This window comes from Sphaeramia orbicularis, chromosome 21 (genome assembly GCF_902148855.1).
Source record: "Sphaeramia orbicularis chromosome 21, fSphaOr1.1, whole genome shotgun sequence".
Taxonomy (NCBI): Eukaryota; Metazoa; Chordata; class Actinopteri; order Kurtiformes; family Apogonidae; genus Sphaeramia; species Sphaeramia orbicularis.
In genome coordinates, this window is record NC_043977.1 from 34,256,679 (window position 1) to 34,269,568 (window position 12,890).

General features: G+C 35.2%; 1 protein-coding gene across 1 annotated transcript in view; it reads right to left on the minus strand.

Annotated features, from left to right (window-relative positions):
- The window catches only part of cckbrb (cholecystokinin B receptor b), a 40,991-nt gene extending 40,046 nt beyond the window's left edge, over window positions 1-945 (minus strand). The window contains exon 1 of the mRNA XM_030125167.1: window positions 488-945. Within this exon, the coding sequence (XP_029981027.1) occupies window positions 488-641 (154 nt within the window). The 5' untranslated portion in view covers window positions 642-945. The remainder of the gene's footprint in view (window positions 1-487) is intronic.
- Window positions 946-12,890: the final 11,945 nt, after the last annotated feature.

Genomic DNA, 12,890 nt, shown 5'->3' on the forward strand with positions numbered 1-12,890 from the left:
TGAGTTTTAAATACATGTTTCTTTGCTTCAAAAATTAAACGGATGGTGTCCAACTGAGTGGACATTTTTGTAACTCCATGAAAAATAGGTTCATAAAAAAAAAAAAAAAAATCAATTGCATTGTTTATTTCATGCCTAAAGAGGAATAAAAACACTCAAGAAGAAAAATATTGACTAAGGTTCTCATAATTCCTGCATGAAAGGGTTAAAATAACTGGAGAGACTGATTCCTTTTGAAGCATGATATAATTTCTGATTGTAACACACATGTCTACGAATACACAGCTCAGAAAATGACAATACTAACAAGGGATGCAGATGAATGAAATAGTATGTGTTAATTGGCAGAGCAGCAGATGGACACAGCAAGAACTGTGCGAAATTTGGTGAAGACAGTTTAGTTTTCTTTCACCATTTGGAGCCCATTTGTACCTTTTGATTAACCTCTGGAGATAAGAAGTGATGGATTATTTCTGTGCCAGCTCACCTCTCTGCCTCGCCCGCGGTGGTGTGATGAATATGGACCCGTTGTTGCAGGTGATGCTTGAAGTCTCCAAGGTCCCATTACCGGTTCCGTTCTGTAGCGCATCAGCCTGCGCTCCGGCACATTCCAGGGAAGAAAATGTCACATTGTGATCCATATTTTCAGTTTTATATTGTCTCGAACGTTATGATGTTAAATTGGACCTTGTATAAATGTTCATCTGATCCTCTACAGTGGTGAAATGTCTGCACTCTGGAGCCATCATACTTTGGACCGAAGCAAGTTTATCGCTGCAACTTTAGAAAAAGCAAATAAAAGTTCAGTTAAGTTCTTTTCTTTTCCTTTTTTTTTTTTTAACGCGTCTTGTGGTTGTATCTCACTCTGCGTCCGTGTCGGTCAGCACCAAGACAGAGGAGGAAAGGCGCACTGCTGCGCCTTGGCAAACTAAACCACATGGGGAGAGCGAGTGCGCACAGAACGGAGGGAGCGACTCATGTCATATAGGATGTGGGGCGGGGGGTTGTGTGTGAGAGGGATGACCGCAGACGGAAAACTCTCAGCCATTGGTCAGTCTGTGGCCCGTGCTCATTAATTCTCAAAAAAAAAAAAAAAACCAAAAACATTGACTGTGCATAATTTCTGCAGGTATTTGAACTTTTAATAGATGTATGCCTATGTAGTATTTAACGAATAAAACAGACGCTTACTGCTTATACTACTGTAAACTGTGGGTCTGCTCCATTATAATAATCCCTTCATTAGTTTACATGTTAATTAACTCCAACAGAGTGTAATTGAAAAAGCCACTGACCTTCAGTGAAGCTGTGGGACAAGTAGTCTAATTATCATCATCTCTCCCAAGAAATTTGGGCAGCAGACAATGTAGGTCAAATACATCCGGCAAATTGTGGTTGCAAATGAACTTAAGGTGCAGGCATTTCACTACCCTACTTCTGTTTAATGACTTGATGCTCCTTGGCTGCTGCTCTGTACAGGAAGCATGTGGTGAGGACACAAACGCACCGCCGCCCTCATGTGGTGTGTGAGTGCACTTCATCTGCTGTTAATGAAACTGATGTGTTACTTTTTTTTTTTTCTTTTCTTTTTTTTTTTTTTTTAATTTGAATAATTAACATTAAACAGTAAATATACATGATAGTATACAACAACAAGGGTAGAAAGTTCCATAATTCACAAAATCTTTTACATTATATAGAGAAATACATGTAAGTAAAAACATTAGGAAAGAAAAAATAAATAAATACATAAATAAAAATAATTAAATAAATAAATAAAAATAAATAAAAATATGTAATAAAAATAAAAAAATGCTCGAGGATTAAATAGAAATTATACAAATTGAATAAGGTTATACATTTGACATATATATATATTTTTTTATTTGCTATAGAATTTATATTGTTTCTCAAATTGTCTACGTAATTGGAAAAAAGGGCTTTGAAAACAGTGATGTTTGGACGTTGATGTGCAAATTTGGAGCAATGAATGTGAAATTTGGCAAAAATAATCAAAAGGTCGATAATATATCTTTTTTTCTGGAGTTATTTTTATCAATGTGTGATAGGCCAAATAAAATGTGTTGAAAGTTCAATTTACACGAAGAGTCAATTTTTGTGTTTATAAAATTATTTAAATCAATCCAAAATATATGTGTGTAGGTGCAATCCCAAAATAAATGACATTGTTTCCTCTGCGTTGCTGCAAAAAGAACAAAGAGTATCAATATTTCTTTTATATTTAATCATATAGTTCTTCACCGGATAACATCTATGAGCTGATGTGTTACTGATGGAGGTTTGGGTTTGAACAATGACGTACTTCAAGTGTTGGTGCCATGCAAGAGAATGGAAAATGTGGTGTTTGTTTGTTTGTTTGTTTGTTTGTTTGTTTGTTAACTCTCTAGCTGCAAAACTATTGAATTCATGCCCAATTGGGTTTCTAGATTGCCAGTGACCCCAGATAGATCTGATTATATCCCTTTCATGCATGAATTATGAGAGCCTTAATTAAGATTTTTTTTTTTTTTTTACTGTTTTTATTCCTCTAGGCCACAGGTGTCAAACATGGGGGCCAAATCCGGCCCGCCAAAGGGTCCAATCTGGCCCTTGGGATGAATTTGTGAAATGCAAAAATTATGCTGAAGATATTAACAATCAATGGTGTCAAAATCATTTTAATTCAGGTTCCACATACAAACACATACAGTCCAATTAGATTTCAAATGAGTCAGACCAGTAAAATATTGTCATAATAACCTATAAATAATGACAACCCCAAATTTTCTCTTGTTTTTTTTGGTGTAAAAAAGTAAAATTACATGAAAATGTTTACATTACCAAACTATACTTTTACAAAAAATGTGAATAACCTGAACAAACGGAAATGCCTCAAGAAAAGTAAATGCAATTTTACAAATATTCTGCCTGTTATTAAATGTTTTGTGCGATTGTAACGCACATGTGTAAATTATAAACTGATAAACCGAGGCAGAATATTGTTAAAATTACACTTGTTTTTCTTAAGACAATTCAAGTTGTTCATGTTATTCAGATTTTTAAGGAAACTTTGTAGATATAAACATGGTCATAATATAATTTTACTTTTTTCACTGTTATTATTTTACTGATCCAGCCTACTTGTGATCAAATTGGGCTGAATGTGGCCCCTGAACTAAAATGAGTTTGACACCCTTGCTCTAGGCATTAAAAAACCAACGTGATTGACATGTTTTTGAACCCCTTTTTCATGGAGTTGCAAAAATATCCTTTCAGCTGGACACCATGCATGTAATTTTTGAAGAGAAGAAACGTATTTACTGATATACTGTGTGAAAACTATGAAATAAAAACATTTTTAATGCAGCTAATCTGATATTTTCTCACATTTTATCATACTCTAATACTGGTCATTATTCACTTCATGGAGACAATATGCAAAAAAAAGAAACCATTTGTTTAAAAAAAACTGTTAATTACAGTCTAACAACAATAACAAGCAATTGATTCACACTCAAGCATGTTAGTGCCAGTTAAGTTTATGAAGAACAGCAAAGTTACAGTAATGGTATGAATGTCAGTGTATGGGATGATGCATGAGCGTCCACTGTGTTGGCTGATATGGAACTAAAACAACAAAATGCATGAATGTTCAAGAGAACAGCTGTAGAAAAACTGTCCACTGTAGTGACCAGTGTGCATGAAAGGGATATTTTTGGAACAGTAGGTCAAAATTCAAATTTTTTAATGAATTTTTAAATCTTTTTTCCATTTACTTATAATGGGTGAAATTTCAAATATCTGTAGCAGCAAAACTCTTTGTTGAATTCATACCAAATTGAGTTTATAGATTGCCAGTGACCCAGAATAGATCTGGTTACATTTTGGGAAAAGTAGTTCAAAGTTAAAATTTTTTATGAATTTTTTAAATCTTTTTTTTCTCTCCCATTTACTTATAATGGGTGAAATTTCAAATGTCGCCACATCAATTTTGTTTCAATTTACTTCAAATTTGGCACATATATAGAGGCAATTGATATGCTGACATCACCACATGTATAGACATGATGACATCAGCTGGATCAATCTCAAATTTAGCTACAACACGTGCGAGGGGTGGGGTTTGTTGTGCCTGGCACCACTTGTCTCATTTTATATTTTTGACAGTCTGAGAGGGTTGTATATGACAAAATTAGCTATATCTTGATTGCTTTTGTTTATTTTGCATCTCTCCAATGTTGTAGATGAGATGTGGCTTCTAAATTAATTTATTCCCACGCTGAATGAAAGAATGAATATATAAATAAGTGTAAGCAGGGGCACAAGGGCAATAAACTGATCGAAAGTGATTTAAAATATGTTTTATTCTTCTAATCCATCTTAGAGTCATTTATTCCAATATTTTGCACTACGAAACTTTTACTTGTCGTGGAATATTTATTTTGTTATTAATTTTACTTGGTATGAAATGTGCACTTTTGTTTTGTTGTTCCACTTGTGCATTAAAAACACTTGAGTGTGTTGATATTGATACAGGACATGACATAACAATGAATGGTGAAAATACTTTCATGGACCTTTGCATGAATCTGTGTGTGTGTGTGTGTGTGTGTGTGTGTGTGTGTGTAGATTCTCACCATTTTATACCTGCAGATGAGTGTAAACTCTAAATACAGTTAAATTACTCAATATTAATAAGCAATAACAATTCAACTCCATATACTCTGATTTTTGTGTCTGAACCAACAATAATAAAATTCATAATAAAAAAATATGAACATTTGAATATCAACAGCATGTGATAACTGACATAATGTGATTATTTTGGCCATCTCAAAAAGCAACTTTTGGCTTTATTTTTTAATTAATTAATTTATTTTTAAAGGTAGCCAGGATGGGCTCCGACATCCTCGCCACCCACACAAAGATTCAATTGTTCCGAAAATGGACAGATGGAATTATCCATTATGTCATGTGGGTATAAAACAGGGGTCTCAAACTCATTTTCTTTCAGGGGCCACATTCAGCCCGATTTGATCTCAAGTGGGCCAGACCAGTAAAATAATAACATAATAACCTATAAATAATGACAATTCCAAATTGTTGTCTTTGTTTTAGTGAAAAAAAACAACAACATTAAATTATGAAAATACTTACTTTTATAAATTATTCAAACAAAAAAGATGTGAATAACCTGAAAAAACTGAAATATCTTAAGAAAAATTAATGCAATTTTAACAATATTATTCCTTAACTTATCATTTCTACGTGTGCATTATGAATCAGATCTATAAAGACACTAAACACTTAGTAACAGGCAGAAAATTGTTAAAATTGTGCTTAATTTTCTTTAGACATTTCAGGTTGTTCATATTTGTTCAGGTTATTCACATTTTATTGTTACAGGATAGTTTGTAAATGTTAATATTTTCATAATTTAATGTTATCTTTTGCGCTTCAAAAAGACAAAAATTTGAAGTTGTCATTATTTATAGTCATAATGTAAGATAATTTTCACATCAAACCAAGAAGAAAATATGGAGTCATTATTTTTTGTAGGTTACTATTATTTTACTGTAGATCATATTGGTCTGTATGTGGAACCTGAATGAAAATGAGTTCGACAGCCTTGACAGTGGAGTTTTGGCACTTTGCAAATTCATCCCAGGGGCCGCATTGGAACCTTTGGCGGGCCGCATTTGGCCCCTGGGCCACATGTTTGAGACCCCTGGTATAAAATATCTGGTCCAACTATCTCAAAAGGTTAGGACATGTTCATCTGTACCACTTTTTCTATTGAACTGGAAATGAGCCAAAGCTCCATGTGTGATTTGCCATCTTTTCTGTAACACCTCTACCTTTGAAAAGGATGAAATGTCATTTGTGGTGAAGAGCAGAGACTCTGGTAACTCCTAAAAGAGGCCATGATTTGCACTGGGGTTCTAATCTTTCCCAAGGTCTACTTAGGTGTTTCACCCGGGTTATGTGCAGAGCCACTTAGCCCAGATAAACAAGTCATGTGAGAATGCTAATCAAGTTAAAGAGCCAGACCAGTGCCCCCCACTGAGTACGGTAATCACAAACTGGCATGATGTGTTGATTACTGATGCTACACTGCTGATGAAGACAGGCCAGATAAACACTGCTGGGGTGACGCTTAAGATCTCTTACTTGCACCTTCGTCGACGTAATAAAAGCTGTAACTGTAAATACCACTGAGATTATGATCCAAATCAAGTGAGCAGCTGGAACACGTTAGGTTTCATCATCGTGCCCAGTCATCTCCACAGAAATGCATTTAACTGTGTTTTTGGCAAACATTAGGTGTTGGCTGAGGGTAATGGATAGTGAATGCATCGGTGCCAAGTCGAGCTGAAGAGGATTTCTGTCTCGTTCCATTCACTTCATCATCCCCTTTGGCCCCGGCTTCTGGATCCCCATGAATCGATTGTTCAAATATGGCTCCTCAGCCAGTAGTGAGTGTGTGTTATAATAAGAGATCTTAGAAAGGGCAAACCATCAGCAGCCATTAATGCCTGGTCTGGAAGCCCACCTTCATCTGTGCGTACAGGCAGCAAGACTGACGCCCCAAGCAGGCCCAGATTCTGCCATTTCCTGCTGTTGTTTTCAATTTGTAGCAAACACTCTGGTACTTTCTGTCTTCCACGTAAGTGCTGTGTGTACATAGACACTGTACCACAGGTGGAAACTAATGGATTTAGTCAGGCATACATAAGGTATCCTGTGGACGTTTTTCTGTACAATAGTGTTTTTTTAATGAGAGGGTCCGCAAAACAGGCTTACATATTCATCTGGAGCTCTGGGGGAGGAGATAAACATTTCTGCAAACTATAGTGGTCAGATTTTCCATCATTGCTTCTGCGTGTATTGATAATTATTAGAATTAGTTGACAGTGATGTGCTGTAAAAAAAATAAGTGTATGATGAGACTGATGTTATTGATGTAGCTCCCAAGGTTATTATCGTTAACGAAAACGAACGAAATGACGAAAACTAAAATTGAAAAAACATTTTCGTTAACTGAAATAAATAAAAACTCTAATTAAAAGAAAAAAACGATAACTAACTGAAACTGTATTGTGAGCTTACAAAACTAACTAAAACGTATAAAAATTATGGATACAATTCCCTTCGTTTTCGTCTCTGTCAATGTCGGATTGATATGAAATTAATTTATTTCACTTCAGCAGTTTGAGCTGGTGACACCATATGACACTTCACAGTCTGTCATGTCTGGTCATTTGTGGTTTCCAGTCGTCTTCTGGTCCCCACTCTACCTGGAACATACAGACTAAAGCTGGGACACAGCAGCACAGTCCTGTCTGGGGTTTACTGTAGTGATACATGGGTCGGGTTTTTTTCTTTTGTTTTTTTTTGGCGTACCGTGTGTGTGCGCGTGAGTGACAGACAGAGCTGAGCTAAAGGACAGTCAGTGTTGAACTAGCATCCAGGTTAAAACTGGAGAGTTTATCACCATGAAAAGGCCTTCCAAGCCCTGAACTGCACAGTTTAGAAGAGGAGAAAAGAGGAGGATGAAAACTAATCCAATTACAGAGGTATGGAACCTGTTAGAATGTTAAAAAACGTTTGATGTTACTAGCTACAGCTAGCTGAACTGAACTGAAGCAAAGTTGGCTAATAATGGAACTGGAGATGATTAAGATATGAGATATCTGCTAAGGTGTGGTTTACTGATGAGGAACTGGGTTATATATGTTTATAAGTGGTTTGTATATGTTTCTGTCTGCTTTAACTGCTGGTTAGCTGATTTATAATAGGTTCCTATCTGGTTTAACTGCTGGTTAGCTGGTTTATATATGTTTCTATCTGCTTTAACTGCTGGTTAGCTGGTTTATAATAGGTTCCTATCTGGTTTAACTGCTGGTTAGCTGGTTTATATATGTTTCTATCTGCTTTAACTGCTGGTTAGCTGGTTTATATATGTTTCTGTCTGCTTTAACTGCTGGTTAGCTGGTTTATAATATGTTCCTATCTGCTTTAACTGCTGGTTAGCTGGTTTATATATGTTTCTATCTGCTTTAACTGCTGGTTAGCTGGTTTATATATGTTTCTATCTGCTTTAACTGCTGGCTGCTTTGTGCATCTCCTCTCATGCTTTGCACATCTTCGCATTGTTTCACGTAAGTGACGTTGTGTATGGATTGCACCCCACCTCAACCTGCTATAGGGAATTTATACATTGTACGGTACATTGTGTCTCTGCTCAGTCCATGAGCCGCCCTAACCCGACCCCCAAATAAAGTGTCCAGGGTAACACATATCCACGCCTCACTAATTTCTTTGAATAGGATGATGAGGAAGATAAAATATATGAAATAACTAAAACTAATACTAAAACTAAACTAAACTAAACTAAACTAAAACTAAGCATTCAGAAAAAAAACGATAACTAATAAAAACTAACAAACCTGCTCTAAAAACTAATTAAAACTAACTGAATAAGAGAAAAAAAAAGTCAAAACTAATTAAAACTAAACTATAATTAAAAATCCAAAACTATTATAATCTTGGTAGCTCCTGCAGATTTCAGAACAGCAACTTAAGCCTTTACTAGTCTTTTATTAGGAAATGCTTTAGGGATCAATGCAATGTATAATTTAGATACTTTTGCAAACACACGGTGCATTTCTTACCAGCTTTAAAACTTTACTCATAATATGAAGACTTTCATCTGATGCTGAATCTGAGAAAAAAAAATAAGTACCTATTAACCCTTTATACAGCACTCATACATACTATGAAATACTCTGAAATTCCAAATTTTTTATTGTTGTGTAAAAAAAAATCAAGATCAGTGAAGTTACCATATTTGGTTCCTTTCCTACAAGTGGCAAAAATAAACAAATAAATAAAATTAATCCAAAAAGAATATAAAATTTTTAGAACATTAGAACATCACTTTTAAAACCTTCCAACAACATAAGTGCTGATCCAGACACCTGTCCACATCCACATTATCCCTTTGAACATCATTCCTTACATTAGTACCATTACTTCATGGTACCTAACAAAGCAGGTACACTCACTTTTCATGCAGAGGTGGACCTTACAGACCCTGTAGACCACACTGGACCTGAGATTGTTGACTCACTGTCCTCACTGTAACTGGTGCTGTCACTGTCTTGTAATGTATGCGGTAATAACCAAAAACAGTCACTTGCCCGATAAAGGGTTAAGTAATTAACCTGCACCTCTTTAGCAAAATCTCTTTTCCAGTCCATCATGCACCGGTGTAAAGAAGAACACCTTCTTGCAGTTTATCAGCATATCCTCATAAGACTGCAAGTGAAAACTCAGGGAAATGAGAGGAACTGACTAAATGAGCAAAAATGCTGACAATTCTATGAATTAACCCTAAAGAAAATGTGTATCATATTTGCTACACCAGGTTCTGAGACCTCTATCTCACCAACAAGATAAATACTTTTGTTAAAAAAACCTGTTGTATATGACCTGATACGTGCTTTCTGCCCCCTGGTGGAATATCACTCCACTGCAGCCAGTGGTAGGGTTTTTTTTTCTTCTTTTTTTTTTGCCTTTTTCAACATGACCATTATCATTAAATCAACCGACACACATTTTGATGGAAAGTCTTTGGTAATTTTCAAAAAGTTACATTGAGAACAACATTTATATTATTTGGTTGAAAATTCAAAAAAAAAAAAAAAAAAAGTGAAAAATATTTATTTTGTTTTTTGGCATTCAAGGGAAACAAAAAGGCTGTGAAAAGTTTAATGTAAAAATAAACAAATAAATACCTGAAATGTTCTATATTTTCAAAACTTTTCTGGTAAAATTTATTTTTGTAACAAAAGTTAATGCTGTTGTGGGCAAAAAACTGCCAAAAATGCCTAATGTATTGAATGTGATACAATATATATACAGGGTGGGGAAGCAAAATTTACAATATTTTGAGGCAGGGATTGAAAGACAGTGTATGACCAGTTAGTTTATTGAAAGTTATGAGAATTTATTTGCCACAAGAAAATTTACATAATAGAAAATGTTTTTATTCTATGTGTCCTCCTTCTTTCTCAATAACTGCCTTCACACGCTTCCTGAAACTTGTGCAAATGTTCCTCAAATATTCGGGTGACAACTTCTTCCATTCTTCTTTAATAGTATCTTCCAGACTTTCTCCTAATAGTTTTGCTCATAGTCATTCTCTTCTTTCCATTGTAAACAGTCTTTATGGACACTCCAACTATTTTTGAAATCTCCTTTGGTGTGACGAGTGCATTCAGCAAATCACACACTCTTTGACGTTTGCATTCCTGATTACTCATATGGGCAAAAGTTTCTGAAAAGGTATGGATAATAGTGTTAGGTATGATTATGACATCAATATATGTTTGGTTTCAAAACAATTGATGCAGTGCCTGCTGAGAAAAAACAAGTAAATGTTCATTGTAAATTTTGCTTCCCCACCCTGTGTGTGTGTATATATATATATATATATATATATATATATATATATATATATATATATATATATATATGTATATCATAAACAAAATGATATGGCAAACTTTGTTTGTTTGGATTATGTTAAAGGGGCTAATAAACATTTCAATTCCAAAAATTTTAATTTTGTGGCTAGTTTTAATGGGTCAGGTTTTACAGGGTTAAAGGCTTTACACTGTTGAAAAAATATTGATAAAAACAACTATAATTCCATAGAGATCCATCAAACAGAGATTCTATACATAGCCATTGCTGCATCTGGAAGCAGGGAGATATTTCCAGTTAGGAGTTTTGTTTTGTATGGCTTTGGCTAAGTTTTCTCACCTTTGTCCTATCCTGAGGGTGGCAGGTTCTTCATGATACTTTTATTACCAGAATATGCTCCCATGAAGACCACAGCAGCAATAAAGTCAAAGACAACTAGACCTCAACTTAATATGAACCACACGAACCCTGTGGACATCTGTATGAAAAACAATCAGCTGAAGTAGAGCTTTATTTGGGTAGGTTTTTTATTCCAGTACTGTGTGGTTTGAGAAATGTATCCAAAATAAATAAAAGGTGAAATATTAACTTTTGATACCTTTTAATTAAAGTTTTCAAATGTAGGACTCTTTAAACATTAAACTATAGCAACCTTTATTTTTCTTTGGTCTAATTTTTACACCTCATTGTAGTTCTATGTTACAGCCATTACTAGACCTTTATGTGTTATTGTACATTTATGTATCTGACTGAGAGGTTTATGAAAAACAAAACAGAAAAATATTAATTATAGAATCTAGTAATATGAGCAGGAAATAGTTGTCATTTTTCCTGGCCACAGTTGTGATTGTGCTGTATGTGTTGTAATGACACCTGACATTGCTGACCTTTGACCATCAAACAGATGACTAGTTTATGCTTCCATATTTTTTGTGAGGACTGTGGTGTCCCAAGACATATGTGACACAAGAAGCTGTTAAATAACTCAACGTTTAGGCTCACCTTTGGTCTGTCAAAGTCCCCGCGTGGAGAGGGAGGGGTGAAGGAAACGGCAGGAGGAGGAGGAGGCGGGCGTTTGGAGATACAGCAGATAACAGTGCATGGGTGTCAGGTGAGCTCCTCCTTTGACCTGGGACGCTGAGCAGAGACGAGCTGGTGAGTTCAATTTCAAAACATTTTACTGCGTATAGTTTTAACCGACCACATATTACATAATTACACAACATGTCATAATATCAAACTTGTGTCGTAAATAATATATGTAAATATGTAAATAGCAGTGGCAACAATGAGCTTTACAGAATCTGTTAAAGTAACCATCACTGATAAATATGATGAGATTTTATAAATGTGTCATATTCACATTTCCTACTTACTGGTAGGTCTGTCTTTACACATTTATTTAATCCAGACAAGTTGCATTTTAACCATAGGCCTTCAGGAGGAGGTGAAAATATTCCTGAAAATACAAAAAACATCAGACTGAATGGCAGGGGAAAGGCAAACGATGTTAAAATAAGCAGTGGGTATGATAATATTTCATTCTAAATGTTCATCAGTAATCACAAGGTCTGATTGTATGGCGTAGTCCTGTGCAGGTACAGGTGGCTGCTGAGATGGAAAACACTCAAAGTGACTGCACGCTGACTTGAAATTACAAATCTCTCGTGCGGATCTTAATCAAATTTTCAGCAGAATGTTTTGATCAGTCTTGTAATTTGTAGTGGCTCTTGTACGTCACACTGACATCCACACCAAAACACTTCATTTATGGTCCACCTTATATGGAAGTAATGGTCTTTTAAGAAGATTACGGTGTCATTTAGTCTTTATTCTTCGCTGTGCTTTCAAAGTCCAGACTGTCTTTAAAGGAGGTGTCGCCTCCTTCAGCGGAGCCTGTGTTTAACCATTAACTGCACTGAAGGACTGATGGAAGATTAACTACTTATCAGAACAATCTGCACATCAACACCTTCTTAAAGTTAAGGGTAATCTGTTACTAAAGCAATAGTCCAAGTCAGGGGTGTCAAACTCATTTAGTTCAGGGGCCACATTCAGGCAAGTTTGACTCCAAGTGGGCCGAACCAGTAAAATACTAACAAATGATATATAAATAATGTCAACTCCAAACTTTTCTCTATATTTTAGAGTGAAAAAGGTAAAAAAAAATTACATTAGGAAAATGTTTACATCTACAAACAACCCTTTGAAACAGGGGTGTCAAACTCATTTTAGTTCAGGGCCACATTCAGCTAAATTTGATCTGCAGTGGGCCGAACCAGTAAAAAAAATAATATAATAATATATACAGGGGTTGGACAAAATAATGGAAACACCTTCACCTCAAGATGATAATGCCCCAATCCATACAGCTAGAATTGTTAAAGAACGGCATGAGG